Source organism: Chenopodium album, chromosome 11 (assembly GCF_948465745.1).
Source record: "Chenopodium album chromosome 11, dcCheAlbu1.1, whole genome shotgun sequence".
In the NCBI taxonomy this organism is placed as follows: Eukaryota; Viridiplantae; Streptophyta; class Magnoliopsida; order Caryophyllales; family Amaranthaceae; genus Chenopodium; species Chenopodium album.
The window spans coordinates 59,227,587-59,249,360 of record NC_137844.1 but is presented as its reverse complement, the minus strand read 5'-3'; the positions used below and the strand labels follow the sequence as shown (position 1 = coordinate 59,249,360).

General features: G+C 34.8%; 2 protein-coding genes across 3 annotated transcripts; one reads left to right on the top strand and one right to left on the bottom strand.

Moving 5' to 3' along the window:
* Nucleotides 1–1,988: 1,988 nt before the first annotated feature.
* On the top strand, nt 1,989–8,223 carry LOC145569469 (uncharacterized). Its single transcript, XM_081628812.1, has 8 exons — nt 1,989–2,209; nt 2,567–3,033; nt 3,490–3,635; nt 3,753–4,001; nt 5,046–5,180; nt 5,768–5,950; nt 7,116–7,277; nt 7,713–8,223. The coding sequence occupies exons 2-8, from the start codon at nt 2,646–2,648 to the stop codon at nt 8,112–8,114; spliced, it is 1,665 nt and encodes a 554-aa protein (XP_081484938.1). The 5' UTR covers nt 1,989–2,209; nt 2,567–2,645; the 3' UTR covers nt 8,115–8,223.
* A 907-nt stretch (nt 8,224–9,130) lies between these two features.
* Nucleotides 9,131–20,693, bottom strand: LOC145567979 (LRR receptor-like serine/threonine-protein kinase FEI 2). Of its 2 annotated transcripts, none has more exons than XM_081627415.1 (14): nt 20,474–20,693; nt 19,056–19,262; nt 17,937–18,072; nt 17,021–17,092; nt 15,622–15,693; nt 14,687–14,758; nt 14,090–14,161; nt 13,935–14,006; nt 13,387–13,475; nt 13,014–13,178; nt 12,564–12,896; nt 12,224–12,469; nt 10,088–10,221; nt 9,131–9,729 (listed from the first exon to the last, which is right to left on the bottom strand). In XM_081627415.1, exons 2-14 carry the CDS (start codon nt 19,150–19,152, stop codon nt 9,511–9,513), a joined length of 1,779 nt encoding a protein of 592 aa, XP_081483541.1. In that variant the 5' UTR covers nt 19,153–19,262; nt 20,474–20,693; the 3' UTR covers nt 9,131–9,510. The 2 variants fall into 2 exon arrangements, with proteins under 2 accessions (XP_081483541.1, XP_081483542.1); XM_081627416.1 differs by having other exon boundaries at nt 13,399–13,475.
* Between the last annotated feature and the right edge of the window lie 1,081 nt (nt 20,694–21,774).

Sequence of the window (21,774 nt, the reverse complement as noted above, 5' to 3'; positions counted from 1 at the left end):
CATCAGTACATGCAGTCATGCATATTACTGTAATGATTACCAACTTGATTTTGGTGTTGTGCTTTGTTTGCCTCTATTCAGGTGATTCCTGGTGGCTGGTCCAATGGCGAATGCAATGGTAAGACAGGATGGTTTCCCTCCCCTTAGTACAAAGGTTGGTTGAAGTTTCAGAAGGCAATGTATCCTGGGCAAACCTTTTGCAGCAATAGTTTCTAGTTACTACTTAATTTTTGCTGTAAAATAAGCTGTACAGCTTATTGTTTTTCATACAATATTCACTAGAAGGGATCACAATATTCAGTAGAGAAACTGTACAAAATCATGGGTTTTAAGTTTTGGTGTTGTCAAAACATTGTGTAGCACATAGTCTATGTACCAATAAACAAGTAATTGGAATGATATATAATGGTATATAATTATAAATTCTGGGCCAACATTTGAAAGATTTGCCTAAAACTTAGATGTATCTAATCTTACAAAATTGCAATGATTTTATACTGCTAATCACTAAGTCATTGGCTATTCAAAAAAAAAAAAAAAAAAAAAAAAAAAAATTCACTAAGTCATTGTCTTTTTTCTTGTGTTTGACAAGTTGACATGGAGTTCCTTTAGGAATATGTTCTTCGGGCTTGCTCCCCCTACAAACCCTGTATTGAGGCTCAGTTTGGCTTGGGTTCGTATGAATTACAAAGTACTCTGTATCTCAGACGTAGACTATGATATTTCAAAATTGGCAACGAGTCCATGATTAGATATTAGCTCAACAAAATTATCTAAAGTAACTTCATAACTTTTTGAAAAATTACATATCAAGTAAAAATAAGGGCTCATTTGGTTGAGTGTAGGAATTTGCATTCTTTGGAAATTTAATTTCTTATGTAATTGATTTCCTAAGAAATGCTAAATAGTGTTTGGTTCATCATGCAAAGTGAAAATTGTAATGACAAAATTCACTTATCTAAGACTTGTTCTGATTTACTGAGCTGTTTATGAGAGAAGAAAATTAGGAGTTGAACTGAACTGAAATGATTGGAAATGAACTAAATTAAACTAAAATTAAACCGAAGAGAACAGGCCCCAAGTTCTCCTTAGGTGATTAACATCCCCCATTTTGTGAGAAGTGGAACATCTTCGGAATGACGACGGTTCAACCTCGTCCTTGGCCTCGGTGAGTAACAAAGCTCAAATAAGGTATTGAGAGGGCTATCAAGTCTGTAAAGCAGTGTACTTATCAACTAGGAAGGTGTGCCCAACGTACTGCCAATTTATCAACACAACACCACAAAAGAATTTCAATTTCTAGAAATTTTATTTTTCTATGTATTTTTTTGTCAACTAAATGACACTTAATAATTAATAGCCTTTTTATCTACTCTTATTAAAAATCTTCTTGATTATTTGAAAGAAAATTCATATTTTAAGTTGTAAATTTTTTTTGCAGACATCTTAAAAATAAATATAGGACTATTTGCAAATTTGTAGTTTCAACAACATAATTACTCATATATCATTAGCATTATATTACTATAATCACATAGATATAAAAAAAAATAAAAATAATGTCAAGGTCTACGAAAATGACAGGCTAGTTAGCTAAAAATGTCAAATGTTATGGAAATGATAAGTTATTGATTTATTTACGAAAATATTATAGACTACTTGATTATTGTGATAATTAATGTCTATCTCTATAATAAAATTAAAGAAGTCCTAATATATCACCGTTAGACATAAACAAAATTGCATAACATCTTTTTGTACTACTAAAAATCCTATTAATACTACTGAGATGTTGATTCTCACTAGTACTATATTATCTCTCAACACTACTCTTAAAATGTCATTATTTACGAAATTGCCATTATGTATATGTTCGTGCCTAACTATGAGGCCTAAGAAGCAAATGGGGCTTCCTCGATATTTATCAATTTTATTATGTTTTTTTTATTTATTTATTTATTTATTTTTTTTTTTTTTTGAAGGTAAAACAATTATCAATTTTATTATGTGAGCACCGAGGAAGCTTTTTTCACCATTGCTCAGTGGGTTGTACTGTATTATGAGTATCATCTTCAATATCTTAACAAATCGTTCGAATAATGAAGTAATTTCTCTTGCCCTTGAAAACTTAACCCAAGTTGAAGGATTTCAGTAGCAAACTATTAGTGGAAGCTCCATTGTTAACTCACTTATTTTAGTAGAGTTGAAGGTAATCCGTTGTTTTTTCCTCCATTTTCTTTTCTTGGGTATTTAATTTTATAGCCATAAAGATGGAATAATTATGAATTTAGATTAAATTCCACTTCTTTAATTTTTATGCTTCAAATTAGTAGTTCATAAAAATGTAAAGTCATGAGAATGAATTGTATATTGTTACCGAAAATAAAAGAGGTAGTTGCAAAATGCATTGAATTGAATTGATTTGGAAGATTAAACGAAATATTGATTTCTGGGTTTTTTTTTTCCTAATTTACTATTACCAGAATTGTGAAAGAAAAAAAAAAAAAAGCGAACTTGAATATGTAATTTTTCTGGGTCTTTAATTGATTGTTTTATATCATTGCAGAGGTTATTGTGAAATCTTGTATTTGGAATATTGGATTAAAGTGTGCATTGCAAATCCTGTATGAGTATTGAAGTTTTTGATGGCTTTATTCTCAAATAATGGCTGCATTGAAAAGTTATTACCTGTGGATTCAACAATGAAGTTAGTAAAGCCACCACTGAATTGCCTATATCCTGCATTTGCTTGCCGTCGGCCTACTATTGTGTTTCCTCACAAGAGCCTTAGCTTTTTTAGGATAAATGCTTCATCAAATCGGCAATTGGATGTGAGTTTATCAGTGTCTACCTCTTCCAAAGAATGCCTGTGGTTCGAATTGCCTCGGGCATTTGTTAAGGCTTCTACCTCGTCATTGATGTTGGTTGCTCTTGGCATCTTTACCTTTTCATTTTCTAGTAAGGCATCTAATGCGCTTGCTGCTGTTGATCCTGCTACATGTCCACCACTTCAAGAGGAAATCATTGCTGAAGGTGCTTTTTAATTCTTGGTGTTTTCCTTTGGTTTTTGATTATAATTATAATTATAATTATAATTATATACTTCTCAAACTTCTAATTGCTGATGTTGCAAACTTGCACTTACTCTACTAGCATATGTTAAATTTCTAATAATACTTTATGCATGTATTCATTATATGTTGTCTTATAGAAACTGCCTTGAGCGTTGAGCCCTTGACATGTTTGCAAATTATTTTTATGTATAATAGTTTACATGTTTGCAAATTATTTTTATGTATAATAGTTTCCATGTCTTGTCTTGCAATACTTGCTTTTGAGCCAGATAAACAGGATACCAAATAGATATATGCTGCAGATATTATTTGATAATGAGTTTATGGAAACTACAGCTGCATAGATGTTGTAGGCTATTAGATGGCTATTTCAAAAGCGTTAAAAGGTGACATGGATTTGTATCTTTGCATCCAGATAAAGTTTCAGAAAGAGGTGTGCAAAATGTGGACAGCGAACAGCAGCGTGAAGAATTTGAAAAATGGAAATCCAAAACATATGCTTTGACTGTCCCTTTGAGAGTTGTTGCTCTACAAGGCTCTGTACCACCTGCCTGGATCAAGGTCTGTTGGTTTGTTTAGCAATCTGGCTGCACTGGTACCCCTCCCCCAAACCCAGTTGACTACTGCCGTGTACTATTTGGAACAGTAGATCGCTTATCATACATTTTAAACTTGTAGGATTTCATTCAGTCTCAAGGAAAGAGATTAAAGCTAAGTGTTCAGTTCCGTGGAACACTTGAAGATGTTTATTCTGAACTTTTAAGGTCCATAAGCAAAGTAGATGCTTCTCCAAAATCTGCTATCACAGCTGATCTCATTACTGTTGGTGACTCCTGGCTTGATCTGTTGATCAATAAGTCTATAATTGAACCAATGCAAATGGCTGAGGATCATGATTGGTTTAAAGGTCTCTCAGCAAAGTGGAAGGTAGAGGCATGCTTTAACTGGGAAATCTTTAGTTATGTTGTTTTTCCAGAAACCTTGAAAGACAATTCACATTTCCTTCATACATTTCTTCTAGTTGTTGATTGTTTGAGACTTTGAGTTGGGCAGTTTTGAGATACTTTTGGCTTTTTGACTAGCATGACATAACATTTGCACTTTTCTTTCAGGCTTATTGTGTTCTTCTTACTATTATTTGTATTATATTAGTCTAACAAAGAGGAAATGATAGATCAAATAAATCACACTTCTGCAAAGATTCTCTTCTGAACTGTTTTTTAATTGTTGGTTGACTTTTACTTTTTTAGATCATCGTGCTGCTTGACTGTTTATTGTCTACATGATCATACCAGTACATTTAAAGAAATTAGGGTATATAACTGATGAGAGATAAATCTTCAGAGCAGCCAACTTGTGTGTAGACTGAGGCCTTTGTTACTGATGCTGTTGTTGAGAGGAAAATTAGAAAGGATTCATTGCAAATAAAGTTCCACCAAAGCAGTAATGCTTGAGGGAATGAGTTCAAACTAATTCTAAACTAACCCGAGTATTACATCTTGCCACTGTATGGGCTGCAGTACAACAAAGCATTAAAATATATATAGATAGTTTATGTGTTAGGTGATTTGAGGCTGCTCTGAAGATTTTTCCTCTAAATTTCTCCTCCTATTTAGCAGGATGTTTGTTGCACAGGCTTGGATTTTTTTGTGTTTTTATTAGTATCTATGATTTTTGTAAGCCCTCCTCAAGAAGGGAATTCCTAATGTATTGTATATTTTCTGAGATTGGTAATACTACTTTATCAAGAAATCTTGTTGAAAAAAATTCTTGCCCAGATACTTGCATGAGTTGCATCTTCCTTCTGTACGGGTCAGTAGGATGACAGATTGCATGCTTATTATTATTTCTTTGGAAAGTCCCAGTATTTATTTTGTCACTAATTTTTACAGGGGATGAATTTTTGTGCACACATAAGAGTATATGGCCTGCTCATGTTTTCATTGCTTACATTCACTTACGTAGTTGTAGGTTTTCTTGCGTAGGAATAACAAAGGGAAAATCGATCCTGAAGGTAGAATATGGGCAGTACCATATAGATGGGGAAGCATGGTAATAGCATACAAGAAGAGCAAATTTGACAAGCTTGGACTTGCTCCAATAGAGGTTAGTTTTGAAGGATTTAACTGCTCAGTTTTTCATCATGAAAATTGAAAACAAGTATACTACACTTCTGTAAAAGAAAAGGAAGGGGGGGGGGGGGTGTACAGGGTGATGTTTTCTGAAAGAAATGCTGGTGAATCTGCATCACTTTCTATCATGGATTTTGCTGTAGTAGTTGAAGTCTGTAAGCTGTGTTGATTTTAAGCGAAGACATTGATTAGGAAAAAAATTACCCACTTATGAGTTATAACTTGCATTTTTATTACTAAAATTCCAGGAAAACTAATAACATATGGTAGAGGGACAACATTAACTATCAGATTTAAAATGGCATGCTTGTAAAATAATAATTCAGGCTCCCACAGTGAACTCTAACATTCTCTAAATACTAGAAATACACATTCAAAACATGTCATAAGCATGCCCTGCCACTCTCTCATGCATATTTACTGTCCATTGATACTTGCTATTTGTCACTTGGAGTATTTCAACTGAATGTTCTCAATTCTGCTCGTTGCCCACCTCCCCTTTTTTTGCTAGTACTCTCAGCTTTCAGTGCTATAGCTATTTTACAGTGAGTACCGTTGCAGGATTGGAAAGATTTATGGCGTCCTGAGCTTGCAGGAAAGATTTCTATGGTGGATTCACCTAGAGAGGTTATAGGAGCTGTGTTGAAGTATATGGGAGCATCTTACAATACTAATGACATCAGGAAAGAGATTCCTGGCGGGACAAGTGCTGTACAGCAGAATCTTGCTCTACTTGCAAAACAGGTATTAAAAGAAAGTGAACACTTGGTTTGGTGGGTAATGCTGAATGAATGATGTACATATTCTTGTTAATGGTGAGCCAATATATAGTCTATGTACTACGTGTGGAAAAAGAAACAAATGGATAATTGGATAAAGTTGGTTATGGGCAATTGGGCATCATGAGCTCATGACAATGTAACCTGTACTATAAAAATATTTTTAAAAATTGCCCTTTTTAAAAATATTTTTAGTAATTCACCCTTTTTAAAAATTTTAAACATTGTTTTCTGTAGACTAGAGCAGTTTACTGTTAAGAGATCATGTTGGATGAAATTGGAATTTTTGGGGAAATTAGAAGCTGTTGTTATTAGAAATATACTCTTTGCAATTTCACAGGTAAGGTTGCAGATTTTCAACCTAAACCCATTCGAGATCCTGTACTGGTGACTATTCAATTTTGACTAACTATGGACTAAGTTTAATATTAGCGTTAATTTGTCCTTTACTTCTTATTTGCTGTGAAGTAGTTGGCCTTTTAGTTTGGCCTCCAAATCAAGGGTGTAACAATATCAGCCTCTTTGCATTCATGGGGAATACTGAAGGGGAATCCTTACAATTTTAAACAAGGCTACAATGCTGCATACATTTCTGGATTTACACCCAACTTTATCCTAGGTGGGATCCTGATTATAGGCATTAGGATATTGGTACAGACGTATGGTATGTTAAAGGTAGCTTGAGGCCTTTTATAAGCTCCAACCCTTGAGATTCTGTTTCACCTATTCTTCTTCCGAAGGAAGTTGTATTGATTTCTTCTATATGTAATTGGCTTGTGATCTGCTGCTATTAAGCATCTTGGAACATATTCCCTCACCTGGAAATAATAGTCACATTCCCCTGAGCCATTATAAACAAAAGACCCTTTGTGAATTGTGACAGTTGGACCATTCTCAGTTTCTCGTACTCTTCCTATTACTGAATAATGGTAAAAACTATTACAAACAATCACAACGTTAGGAAATATGACAGCTATTTTTCTGGACGTCCTAGGTGGTATACATGAAATTTGTTATTTCCAGGAGGAGGGAGTAGCTTTATTTTCCCTTTTGCTGTGTTATTGAAGAATGGTGTTTCTGGTGTGATAGTATCACTGACACTTTCCATGCTGCGTCACTTTTTTATGCAGGTTTTGTTATTTGACAGCGAAAACTATCTGAAGGCATTCAGTGTAGGTGATGCTTGGGTGGCTGTAGGATGGAGTAGTGACATCCTTCCTGCTGCCAAGCGAATGTCAAATGTTGCAGTTATTGCTCCAACGTCAGGAGCCAGTTTATGGGCAGATCAGTGGGTATGTTTCTGCAAAAATTATGTTAGAACAGTATCCTAACTTTTAATATCTATTTGAAATGTGATGGTTTGCCTATTGTGAACTAAACTCCCTATTTGATTTATGGCATTTATACTTAAGCTTGCTGATCGTTCAAGTAAGTTTACTTAGCTTAATGCTTAATAAGAATACTTTTCAGACCTCCCAAATGGTTAACAAGAAGATTATTGGGGGTGGAGAGGCTATTATTTATTAATTAACTTGAGCATGAAGTAGATTTATGTATCCTCATACTGTTCTTTTGACTTAATTGCTAATATAAGTCATCTTGTATTCCAATGTTCAGTCAGTTCTAAGATTTTGACCATAGTGTGATTTTGTTGCAAATCTGTCACAGAAAAAGTTGCCTATGTGTAATCTTCTGATAATACTTTTTTGTACAAATCAACAATGTAGGCTGTGCCAGCTACAACTAAATGTCCACCAATGGAAAAACTTGGAGGGCGAATCAGAGGGCCATCTCCACTTATTCATCAGTGGTTAGATTTCTGCCTACAACCTGCTCGAGAGCTTCCATTTAAGCAAGGAGTTTATCCTGGTTCATTGCCATCTGCCTTAGAAAATGTACCTTCTGAAGTCCTTCCCAAGGGCGCCCCAAAGCTGACCACAAACCTGATATCTGGAATTCCACCGCCTGACATCTTACATAAATGCGAATTCTTGGAGCCATTATCTGAATCAACATTGACTGACTATGAATGGTTGATTACTACAATAGAGAAACCTAGGCATGGATTCATACAACAAATTTTCACAAATGCATTTCATGCTACCAAGATGAAGCTACCATCATTGTGAAAGAAAATTGATGATTGAGGTGCTCTACTTGTGTAAGAGCAGAAGGAAACGGCGTTGTACTGTACTCTGTATAAATTATTATGATGTTTAATTCAGCAATTTTCAGTGATTTCTTCCTGTTTGGCTGCCTTAAAAATGGTGTGTTCATCATCATAACGGTTAGGACTTCTCTAATCTCTATTATATCATGGTGACAGGCATTTGTCATCTCATGAGTCCAGCTTCTCTAAGGGTGTGGGTGTCAACTAACTTTGAATAGTTGATTTTATGGTAGTAAAAGAGAAAATAAAGAACGGAAACAAAAAATTAGGAAAGTAAATCACGGCCTCACAGAAGAATTCTTAACTTGGTAAAAACAATACAAGGGCTTGCAATTTTACTCCGTTAGTTTGTGAGATAATCTGGGCAAACACACAAGTGGTGTTTGGATTTGGGAACGCCCAATGCTTGCTAATATGTAATGTGATGCACAGGCTTTTCTTCTTTTCTTTTTTTTTTTCGAGAAAAAATAGCACTGACATTGAGATAGAGACAGCATGATATGTACCGAAATTTGCAAGGGATCAAGAAAGTGTACATGTTTTGTTATTGAACTTTGAAAAGAAAGTTTTTAGGAACCCGACATCAAAAATTAAGAGTATCGGAAGTGGACTAATGGATTTATGTGTACTTTAATCTTGCTACTTTCAACAGAAAGACAATTTCTACTCCTAATGGAGCTGATATGGCAATGAACTGAATTGTATAAAGGACGCAAATCTACAATAACATCAAATCTGAAAAAGAGAACGAAAAAAAAAAAAAAAAATGCAGCAGAAAGAGAGGGTTGAGGATGCAGAAGCATCAGTGAAGATTAAAGACAAGCTTGCTCAACAAATTAGAGACAAGATAGCCGCCTGTAATGCACAAAAACTTTGCAACTATGGCAGTAAAGTACAGCAATAATCGATAATTGAGTCTGAAAAACAAGAAATGCTGATAAGCTAATTATTCAGGTGATTTCTACTTTACAAAGATGACAAACAAGTAACAGGCTAATCATTTATGGCCAGTAGTGTCTCAATTTGTACAATAAGTATATACACTTCAACAAATGTTGGAGGAAAAACAAAAAAAAAAAAAACAAAACAAAACTATGGTAAATAAATGGATTAACTGCACTCACACAATTTGTCGACACTCAATTTATCCCAATCCTAATCACGAATGGCAAAATTCCACCAGAGAGCTTCCCGTGGGAACGCCATCTTGCGGTGAATGGCTACTTCCAATTGCCTCGGAGCTCTGAAAGAATGAACAAATAGCATATGCTGTTTTTGCCACTGCATCACTCCCTCTGCTCTATAAAAAGTTGCTAGAGAAGAGAAAAATCCCAACACACTGCTCCTCCCATAGCTCAATCAGAATTTGAATCATAAAAATCACTAGGACATGGTGTCATCACTTCAGATTCCAGTACTTGAACTACTCTATGCATGGTTGGTCGATCTTCAGGAGATGAAGAGACACATTGCATAGCCATTGACAACAGAGCGTCAAGGCTTTCCTGCTGCACCCCTTCACAATGTTGATCAACTATCTCTCTTTGTCTATCCTCCGTCACTAGAAAATTCAACTGCAATGAAAGTTGTGTATGAGTGTGCTATAATAAATGTGGACTCTTAGCCAAAAAAATAAATAAATAAAATAAAATAAATAAGGGGAGCATATTGCATACATGTGCAAACCTTTTTAGATTTTTAAAAAAGAAAGGATGCACATAACAAAAAAATTTATGAAGTTGTTGGGCATGTTTAATAAATCATGAACTGGACCAGAAACATAGTGGAGTAAATCATAATATAGACAATTGTCTCATAGAAGGTTTAAAATAGCCACAGTTTTTAATCACACACAGATATATGCCCAACAGCCAAAGTACAGAAAAAAATCAGAAGACGTTAGAACATGAGCATCTGAAAGTTATTCCATACCCAACCAACGATATTTAGACCCTTTTCAATGAAAGAGGCATCTGTAGGACGTTTTCCACTCAAGACCTCCAGAACCAGAACGCCAAAGCTATAAACATCAGTCTTCTCAGTAGCCCTCCCACTTTGCATATACTCTGTAGGACAAAGTGAAAATTCAGTTAATTAAAAGACCATAGCAAATAAGTTTGCTACCAGTAAAATTAAAACACAATTTTTATAGTCATTATTACTTCGCATGATACAGAGCCACAAAAATAAAAACTATTTTCCAAGACATACACTCATTTCAGTTCCACACAAAGTCATCACTAAACTCTAGGTATAAACCAGGCTCCTCATATCAAGCAAGAAAATGCAATATCTAGGGGGATAATTTGGCCATCAAATCCATGAAAGGAAGAGGCTTAAATTCTTGATGATGCAAATAAAACCAAACTCCAGTGCTGCCCACCACTCCAACAGCCTTAGGCTCCTTATTCATTTTACACTCTTAACCTGAGCTGGATGTGCAGATTCATTATCAAATATCAATAGTTACAAGCATGCAAAAAAAGAAAAAAAAATGGATATCAAATTTACAGTCCATTATGTTATGACTACATGAAGCATCATTATACATACTTCCTCTGTTTATTTTTTTAGTTGCATCATTTTGTAAATTGCGGACTCCTAGGTAATTTTTGGAGATGAGAGAGATAGAGAGAATAAAAAAATGGACCCATGTGATAGGAGAGAGATAGAGAGTTTATTAACTAAAATGGAAAGAGATGCAACTAATTTGAAACTTCTGTTTTAAGAAAGTGATGTAACTAAAAAGAAAAGGAGGAATTTCTATAATTGATCGGTCAACTAATTAACGAAAGAAAAATGAAGGGAAGTGAAAGTGAAGGATACATTTTCCCTTATCTAGATATGACAAGAAACGGAGGTATCCATTATCCTTTCCCTATGAATAAATCAAATATTTCCATTGTTCGAAAGATTTAGACAGAAAGTGAAAGGTCACTCTTTCCCTCCCCTCCCCTCACCTCCCTCTCTTTCCTCTTTTTTACTTCCTCTTCCTTTCTCTTTACTATTGTTATCCAAACATAGTGGAAGTCTCAATTTGTAACGAACAGTCGAATACCACAAAAATGGTCTGTATTAACTATAGAATTGGGCCTTACCACTGACATGCCCCACCTCCCCTATCCAAAATCAACTAATCTTGCCCTGCCCCTCCATTGAGAACCTCAACCCCACCCCAGCTGAATCCCCAAAGACCCTCAAGCTAAGACATTCCAATCCTACCACCATCATTGGATTTAAGAGTCTCCAGTTCTCCACCACTGCTTCAGCCTAATATACTTGAAAGAGAAGGGGGGGACTGGAGTCACTGGAGTACTGGACAGATCATTGAAGGAACAATGCAGGGTAGGAAGAGTGGGAGGTGTGGGGAGTCTAAGAGAGTTGGGAAAAACTTTCAAGAAACAGGAATTGGATGCCTATTCCTCTGACTCTTGAGTAAACCTTGCCACAATTCAGCAGAACTGTTGGCCAAAATCTTAAATGCAAAGGACACTTGGGCATGATCCTTCTAGAATAATAGGTGGATCACTAAAAACCGGTTTAATTTCCATACCATAGAGAGTTATAGTATTGTTTTTTAGATAACATTAAGAATAACACCAGATTGGAAAGCTTCCATATCATTATAAGTGGAATTGAGATACATACAGCTTAGTATAAATCACGATGTACATGGGTTAGGGAAAAACAACACAGTCTAATACATATTTAGACAATTTAGTCTATACCTAGTACAGAAAGTAATTGTGAGAGACCCACACAAAAAGCATCTTCAGAAACAGAATTCCTTAGTATAGTGCAAAAAGAAAAATATAGGATACTAGAAGATATATAATACTGATGATTTTACAAAATATATGTGCCAGAAACAATTAGTGATAAATATAAGTCTAATTAGATGTGATATCACAGCAAGCCTTCACATGAACATTTTCAGCATCAGAAAATTTTCATCAAATATGGTGGAAAGTTGGACACTGGCAGCATAAAATGATAAAACCTTGTAGAAAAGGATATGCAGATATATTCATGAAATTTAGGTTGAGCTAGTGTCTCAGGATTACCCACCAGGAGCAAGATAACCAAATGTTCCAGCAACAATTGTTGTGATGTGGGATTCCTCATCCTCCAACAACTTAGCCAGTCCAAAATCAGAAACACGGGCCTCAAAATTTGCATCAAGCAATATGTTGCTTGACTTAATATCACGATGAATTATGCGAGGGGAGCAATCATGGTGCAGGTAGGCCAGCCCTTTTGCTGCCCCCAAAATTACATTCAGGCGCACATCCCAGTCCAGTAGCTCAGATTTTTCTGTAAATCCATCATCAGCATATCATGTAATACAAATCTGTCAAATCATAGATAGGAACACATAATAAAAGCACTATATGTATAGATATCTTACCATGAAGTGCTTCATCCAAACTTCCTCCAGGTAAATAATCATAGATCAACAATTTTGATAAGGGTGAATTGCAATATCCTCTAAGATTTACAAGATATCGGTGTTTGATGCTCCCAAGAATTTCAAGTTCCCTTTCAAAGAATCGGTCAAAACCATCATTCAACTTTACGATTCTCTTCAATGCAAAGACATTACCATCATCCATAGCCAGTTTGTACACGGTCCCAAAGCCACCACAACCAATTATGTGTTCCTCGTTTAAGTTCTCCAACTTCTTAATAATGTCTTTTGAAGAATATGGAAGGTCTCCATGAAACATCACAATTGATGCACCTGAAGCAACAAAAAGCATGAATTTTATACACTCAGAATATTTTCAGTGCAAATCAAAGATGATAAATCTCAACAAGGATGCATAAAATTCGTAGATAGCCCACAGCAGAACAGCACCTCCACTAACATCCATTGCAAGACCTTTAGCATCATTTTTACCAAGCTTCTTATACAAAAAGCATCCCCAGAAACACATTAAAGCCACCAAAAGTAAGGCTCCAACAGTTGCTGATGCGCTAATAAGTAGTCGGCCCGAATACGGCTTCTTGCCATCACCTTGACCTACATGGAATGATTGAAAATGAACATACTCACAAGGGACGAAAAAAATAGAAGAATAAAAATAAGCTATAACCAAACAAATGTAACCTGCCCCATGACAATTGTGGCTTTGATTTTAACAGGAGGTGAACCATGATATGCCTTTTAAATGCATGAAATCTAACAGTACAAATAAAATAAATGCTCACATTTGCACATTTAAGATTACCTGGAGAACTACCTGGAATTCCTCCTGTCCCTCCGTTCTTGCAAGCCACATCAATTTGCTTACCGCAGAGGCCACGATTTCCTACAAAACTGGATGAGCGAAAATATTATGCACAGAAATTGAAAAAAAAAAAGGAAATATTATCTGTAGCTGAGAACTGCATCATCAGAAACAAAATTTCCTTAAAATTAAACACGCACAAAAAGTAGAACAGTTGTATGCATCAGATCGACATGAAACATCAAGAAGCCTAAATACTGCAGTCCTGAAGTTACAGACTCCCAAATACAGTATACTTGCAAGGTTTAATCATGGACTAAGTTGTTTAAAACAGGAGGAAAGGAGGGGCAAGAACAGCATTAATGTCTTAGTCTCTTAGGCAAGATGTAAGAGTACAGTTAACATGACAACAAGAGCAAAGCTCAGCAAGCAATGCATGATAACTTATAAACCTAAGTGGACAAAAATAGACATAAAACATAGCCATCTGAAAAGAAATCAGGAACATCAAAGAATCTCAAATAGGAATTAAACAACAGCATACTTACGAGTCTTGAGCAAACTTGGCAAGTACACCATCTGACGGTATGGGTCCAACCAGGAAGTTCGTAGACAAATTGCTATGAAACATAAGGACATCGGCTCAATATTGATTCGATACAATTACATGAGCACCTATCTTTGAGTTTGTTTAGATACTTACAAAGCAGTGAGTTTGTTTAGTTGTCCAAGTGAAGGAGGAATTGATCCACTGAGTGAATTGCTTGATATATCACTGTGAACACAAAAAATAATCACTTATTATCAATAGTTTAAGAAGATGCATCATCTATTAAGTGTTGGAAAATTCACGAGACAGAAAGCCAAGGCTCTACGAAATCAATTTCAAAAGCTAGACAAAATAAGAAATGTAAACAAAGGAAAATTGATTGTATGCGTGCAAATATTAAGTACAACCAATATAAAAGTTTTGAATATAGCATTTAGGAGATGGCACATCAGATAAAAAGACAATAACTTCCTAAAAGTCTTATTTCCTTTGTCACACTCACATACCATCACACGTCACAATCCAATTAGTTACGATCCCAAAATACACAATAAAAACCCAGTGTGAGCTCTCACTGAGGTGCAGATCAACAACCAATTCACCAACTGATCTTAGATTTGGTCACAATTATGACAAAAACATGAAAGAACTAAGCTTCTTCCACTATAGAAAGCAGCTGATGGTGTACAGCTTCAAGAAAGAACAAAAATCCAGGAAACAAACATTAGAATATAGTTGAAAATAACTTACAGAGATTGAAGCCCGGTAAGATTCCCCAACTCGCTGGGAATCTGTTCACTTAAATAGTTGCCTTGCAGGTATCTGTGAATTTGAAGAGAGAAGTATTACCTAACAGCAGTATCCCACATACACTAAAAATAATTAGAACAAAAATAACTTAGCAGCCAAATCCTCAACATTGACATTTCCCAACAAAATACTTCAGCATCGAGTTCATACAATCCGAAGATAACTAATGAGGAGTATACTCTCATCAACCTCTTGACGTCTTCTGAATACTGTTACTCATGACAATTATATGAAGAAGCATATGTTTGAACTCCTTTTACTGGACATATTCAATGAATCACTCAACAGCGATGGCGGAATGGCTTAGAGATCAATGACTTGAAAACAGGAACGTTACCCAGAGTACTAGAAGTTGTTAATATCAGCAATTTGTATTTTTCAGTATATAATACCATCTAGTTTCAGTATCTTGGTTCATTTGAATGTAATTGAGAACATTAGGCATTAAATTCTATATAGAAAAATAATCATAGATCAACAAACTTCCTCTAAGATTTGTATGTATAGATACACTCCAGTTGAACAGTGTCAAAAAATTTCCTATCTAGTTGCATCCTTCCTTACAGTAATAATTCTACTCCCTTAATCGCATGTAAATGGACATTTGTCGATAAATAGAACTGCTCCACAAAAGCACAAGATCCTACTTGTTTGCTTATTACAGAATTTTTTGGACAAGAACTCAAGAATTATATACCTAATATGTGTCCTTGATTATACCGGCTTACACTAGGACACTAGTGAGCAGCCTCAACACTGCTGCCCATCCAATTTGACACAGAATCTTTATATTGATGCCATACAGAGGAAAAAAAAAGGCAGCCACCCAAATACAACAAATTATAAGCAACAAAATAAATAGCTCTGTGACTTACAGTGCTTGCAGCCCTGTACAATTTCCCAGTTCTGAAGGAATTTTTCCATAAAAATTGTTGTTACTAAGTTCCCTGGAAAACAGGCAAATGATGGAAATTAATTTTTGTTAATTACCAATATCTAAGACAAATGTATATGATAAGACAATATATCTGCCATAATTCATAAAAGTGTACAAAATAACATTTTTAGAAGACAAATCATCAACCAACATCCTAGCGGGGCTAGCACTATTCAATTATCTGAGTATCACATCATGACATTCAACAAAACCCGATTCCTCTTTGTTTTTGCATCAAACACCCTCTATGCACTGTCCTCAAAATTAACATACCCAACAAGCATACGTGTTCAAGAAACTTTCTCTCAGGCAATTCATTGAACACCTTATGTGCATCTTCAATTGATTTACATTTCCCATAAAAACTATCAAATCTCGAACCCATTGACATCATCCTTAATCTCAAATATCAACCCATGAAACCCTACCCCCAAACAAAACAAAATTATAAAAATCTCAATTCCTTGGTATCTTAAAACCCACGTTACTTGCTCTTTTTTTAAACAAATTAAACTTAAGTATTTTAATACTTCATTTTCTTCCGGAATTGCATACTGAAACTGAACTTTCATCTAGTTTTCTAGATTTGGGGAAAAAAAAAACTTTAGAACTCAAGCACCCACCAAAAGAAAAGGGAGGGGAAAAATAACATGTTACCTATGAATTGCTTATAAGAGTGAGTTTATTATGGAGATTCCCATTGTAATTTGCAACAGAAATCCTTCAATTAGAGTTGAAATTTGAAGGCTGATAGGATTTGATCAATTAATTTGAGGATTGACAATGCCATTTGAGGAGAATTGAAAAGAGAGGAAAAACAAAGTATATAAGGAGGGAAATTGGGTGTGAAAAACAGTGATAAATCTTCATTTAAGGTCATGTGGCTTGCACAAGGGAGGGTCAACGCCTGAAAAGTTTTGGTCAACAACTAGAATCTGGATAAGGTGCCATAATACAACAAAAAGTATAATATAAGGTAGCTTACAGCATTTTTAATATTAAGTAGTATTTCACAAAAAACTGGTTTTTTAAAGGTAGTTTCTCACAAATTTTCCTAATAAGAAATTCAAATAAAGGTGTATGCATATATGTAGTGCTAAACAAAAGCAAACGAATGAAAAGAATATTTGTGGATGACCAAGAGAGAAACACAAGGCTTTGGTTTTATTGCTGTTGTACATAAAGTCATAAATTCATCAATACATGCGTGCGCGTGTGTCTAATTAGGTATGTACATGAACAAATGCACATAAAATGATCCCAAGTAAAATTATTCAGGACAAAAGCTAAACTAGAAAAGGAATGAAGCCAACAATGAAGTCACGAGAGTTGCTTACAAGATCTCCAATTGGTCAAGCTTCCCAATATCAGGAGGTATTTGTCCACTCAACTTGTGGTGTGAAAGATTCCTACAAATAAAGGCATGAAAACAAACATCACTCATAGCCACCAAAACCCACAATAAAGAAAATAGACAATGTTACAAGAGGTGGATATAAATTGAACATGTTACAAGCACAAACATGTAAAGCAAAAAAGAATATGAATTTGATGCAAATTGTGAGCCCTAATTGTAGTACACTAAGTCACCAGTACACGCTACACGTCATAAATATAAGCCCATGAATCTTAACTCCTTTATTATCACAAAGCAACTAATATGATTTCAAGAAGTGATTGAAATTAACAATTCAAAGTCTAGCCCTTAATGCAAGAGAGGAGTAGGAAAAAAGCTCCTCACAGAAATGGGTGAATATTTCAAAGGAAAAAAGCCCCAAATTTCAGATGCCAAATTGAAGATTATCCAAAATAATTACTTCCTTCATTGCTTTATAATTGCACTATTTGAGTATCATACTTACCAAAACACAAGTTGAACCATTGATAAGTTTAATTATATATTCGTAAAAAGTTGATATTGAAAGTAAAAAATCAAGACAAATAAAAAAAAATCCCACATGACTATACTATTTTCTTGCCTAAAAATCACAAAAAATGGTTGAATTTGTGAATAGTTTAAAATTTAAAATGGTCAATATTCAAATAGTGAAGGAGGCACAATTTTTCTCTATCAGCAAAGATTAAACAGGTATAAACACAGGAAATAAGGCAACAAATTGAGTCGTATGAAAGTAATGCCCCATTCATTTTTTATCTCAAACAACTAGGAGTCCTAACCTCTAACAAGCCACATGCAATACTCTTAAAGGTTATGAATTTATCACCAAAATAAAACAAAGTGTCAAAACTTACAATTGTATAACCCGCCTGGATTTCTCATTGCATGTCACTCCTTTCCACCTACATGGATCAGGATCTTCAGGTCTCCACTTTTGAAGAATACCATCTGAGTTGGGAACTGATGTTCTAAAATTCACAAGGGCCTCGCCTGCAAGTATACAAACAGATCAACATGATTTTAGTAATAAAAAAAATGAGCAAGGAAACCCTTGGGTTCTCTAGGCAATATAAAATTTTCCAGTCAACAGACACAGATATACAACATGCAATCCAAGATAAAGAAGTGGCAGGCAATACATAGACGATTATGGCAGCTACGACAAAAAGTGACAAATTTCAAACGCCAAGATGCTAATGATGGACTCTATATCATCACAGCCTAACAGCACATATGGAACAACAGATTTATGATTCTTCAAAATATGTCAAGAAGTGTATTATACAGGAAAGAGGAAACACCATAATAATTTGATACATTAACAAATCCATCACAAAGTGATTTGTATATGGAGCAAACATGTGGCTCATCTACAAGTTCCTAAATCCCTTAACATTATTTCTTAAAAAGGGGGGGAGGGGGGGGGGGGGGGGGAGATGGACTTGACACCTACTGTTTATATAGGTTTCTGCCTCTTAACGAGTTTGTTTTGTTGATTTCAAATTTCCCCGTTAAATACTTCCAACAGCACAAATTTAGAAAAATAGGACCTAGGATGAAAGGTTTAGATAAGCTTGAACCTATTTCAATCATCAATAAAAATAATAATTCAGTAAAAGAATATTTTTCTGTTTTAATAACCTAATATCACAAAAAAAAAAAAAAAAAAAAAAAGTCAATAAAAATTACATTAATAACATCCACCTGATGTGAATTATTTATAATGTAGGAAATGGGGTCATACATACCTTGTATAAGGAGGGGCATGTCCTGACAGGAGGCAAATAATGGGTGATAACATTTAAGACAAACATTTTAACATTATTTATAATATATCTCATACGAAAAAGAGATCGGCAGAGGCTCAGTGTAAAATTCATGTCCTCAATTCCTTACAAAAGGCAAATAAACTTCTGCAGAACTCAGTTAGTGGTAAGAGAACAAGAAATGGACAATAAAGAAACAAAACCTACCGTCAGGACTGAGAGCTCTGCTACCAGCGACCAGAATGCATATCACTACAGCAAATACATTGTACATGTGACCGAGTCTCAACTGAACAATTTCCATGGCGGAGAAAGCAAAGCATGATAAGAACACAGTACATCATCTGATATACCCAATTATAGTGTCTCTCCCTGCTCCGCATATCGTCATTACAAGTTTTATCTATCAAATAACTGCAAAGAATAATAGTGAAGATCAGCAATACAATAACAAGTACATGTACCCAACAACCATGTTTAAGATAATTGATGTCGGATAGCATAAAGCATAAGATTTTAAGTCAACATTTATCACTCCCAAAGCATGCAAAAGGAGAGTAAAAGCACCAATATTTTTAAGAAAAAACATAGAATATACAGTATAAGTTAACATGTTCATTAGTACCCTCAAATCTTAAAAATGGACACAAAATGTAATACACAAATATAACAGATAGCGACAAAAAGAACTACCACTTGGACAGGTCAGATAAAGATGCTTTGCTAAAATAATGAGAGCTTAGAGAGGCAAATTCAAGGTAAAGCAATGACATTGAATAGAGTGGCAGATGACAGCTCTAAAATCCCATGATCAAAAACTACCAGACTTTAAATAAGGAAATATAAACTTGATCCACTCAAAGCAGCCACCTTAATTAGCCAAAATCACAACATTGTCAAAAAATTTCTCACAATAAACTCGACCTCAAAATGACAAAGACAATATTAGCTCACAAGTCAAATAGAAGGGCACAATCTCATTCGCCACCACAAGGCATAAAATTTAATTTCAGAAAGACGTTTCTACTGTAATTTTAATTTCAGAAAGATAACTTCAACACAAGACATAAAATTTCCAACTGCAATTACTATTGTAGCAACCACTTAAACAAGAATCAGAAAGATTAGAAAGCCTCCAACTGCATTAATATTGTAGCAACCACTTAACAATAATCAGAAAGATTTGGTAGCTCCAAATTGATCAAGTAAAAGACTCAGAGCGATCCAACTCTAACTCGATAAACCGCCTCAAAACCCCTGATTGCACTTCAGCATACCAATGCTGCAATGCAGCTTAATTCTTCAAATATGACTCGCAGAATAGCACTCAAGCTCCACAACCATTCACAGTAACCAAAATTCAGTAAACACCTAACTTTCTTCACTAAATTCCACCTACCGATTCAACATAAACCCTAAAACCCCTAAAAATACTTAAATTAAACCAAATTCACTATTCTCAGTATATTCTACACTACTGACTAAAAATCAAGCACAATCACGTCAAAATAAAAAAAGGTTAACCCTAAAAACAAGAAAAACCATCAATTGAACAAAAAACCGAAATCGATAACAAAATTAAACTCAAAATTAAGCAATTGATTGACAAAACATCGAGTAATTACCTCTTAAATGATCGAAATCTGAGATGCAATTTCCTTCACTGAAAATGCATCTCAGATACGAAAAAAATCGGTGGAAAAAAATGCAACTTCCAGAAGTTTCTCCGATAATTTGCAGCTAACAAGAAACCTGAATTGCAGCGAATTCGAGGAGAGAGAAAGTCGACGATGATGATGATAATGGCGAAGAGAGAGAAAGAGTTGAGTGTAGCGTGAGAAGAGAGAGAAAGTGAGGAAGATGCTCTATGAACTGGGACGAGCCAATGAGAGGAGAGAGAGTTGGCACGTGCAAGGAGGATGTTCCGCACGTGCAACCGACGTCGTTTAAGTACAATGATTTGTAGTAGTAAGTAGAGTGGATTACTGTATTATTATTGAGTACAAGTACTAATACTCCGTACTTCGTATTAATCAACCATTGGAAATGTCTATACTGTCCTTTGACTTTTGTCTCAAAGTTGTATATATGACGGCGGTTGTTAGGGGCAGGCGATGGGGGTGGTGAACTGGTGACGGCAGTGGCATCATTATGACGAGGAGCGTGGCGGTAAGGAGGAGCAAAAGTGAGCCTTGGCTTAAGGTTTACATATACATTTTTAATTATTTCTTTTATCCTTCGTAATGTACTTCATTTTCTTTTTAAATAACTATTGAGTTTTGAATTTCTGATTCATCACTTTTCAAGACCAATTTAATGATTATTTTAGATTTTAGTTACTACCAATCCAAACAAAGTTGGGCTACCAATTGTTTTTTAGTACGGAGTACTAATTTAACCATTGATATACATCTTACGAGTCCTTGTTATATATTTTCTATGTACTAACTTTATCTTTTTAATAATTATTTTACATTTTAGTTACTACCAATCCAAACAAAGTTAGGCTACTAATTGTTTTTTAGTACAGAGTACTAATTTAACCATTGATATACATCTTACGAGTCCTTGTTATATATTTTCTATGTACTAACTTTATCTTGTTACTTTACCATATGTAATACACCTTACGAATACAAGTCATATTGGCAATATTGCCAATATATGTCCCTAAAACACTTAAACAAAACATTACAAGACTTTACAACTGCCACTTATTTTGTTTTCGCTTTTGTATTTTATATTCGTATTATAGAGTATAACACCTCTACCTAGACTTTACCAACCAATTAACAACATTTTTTTTTACTCAAATGAAGTACTACGAGTAGTATTTACTTACAAACATACTACGAAAAAATTATCATGCATCACACGACACAAATTAAAGGTGGGATATAAAAGTCATCCTTCAACTAGAAAATAA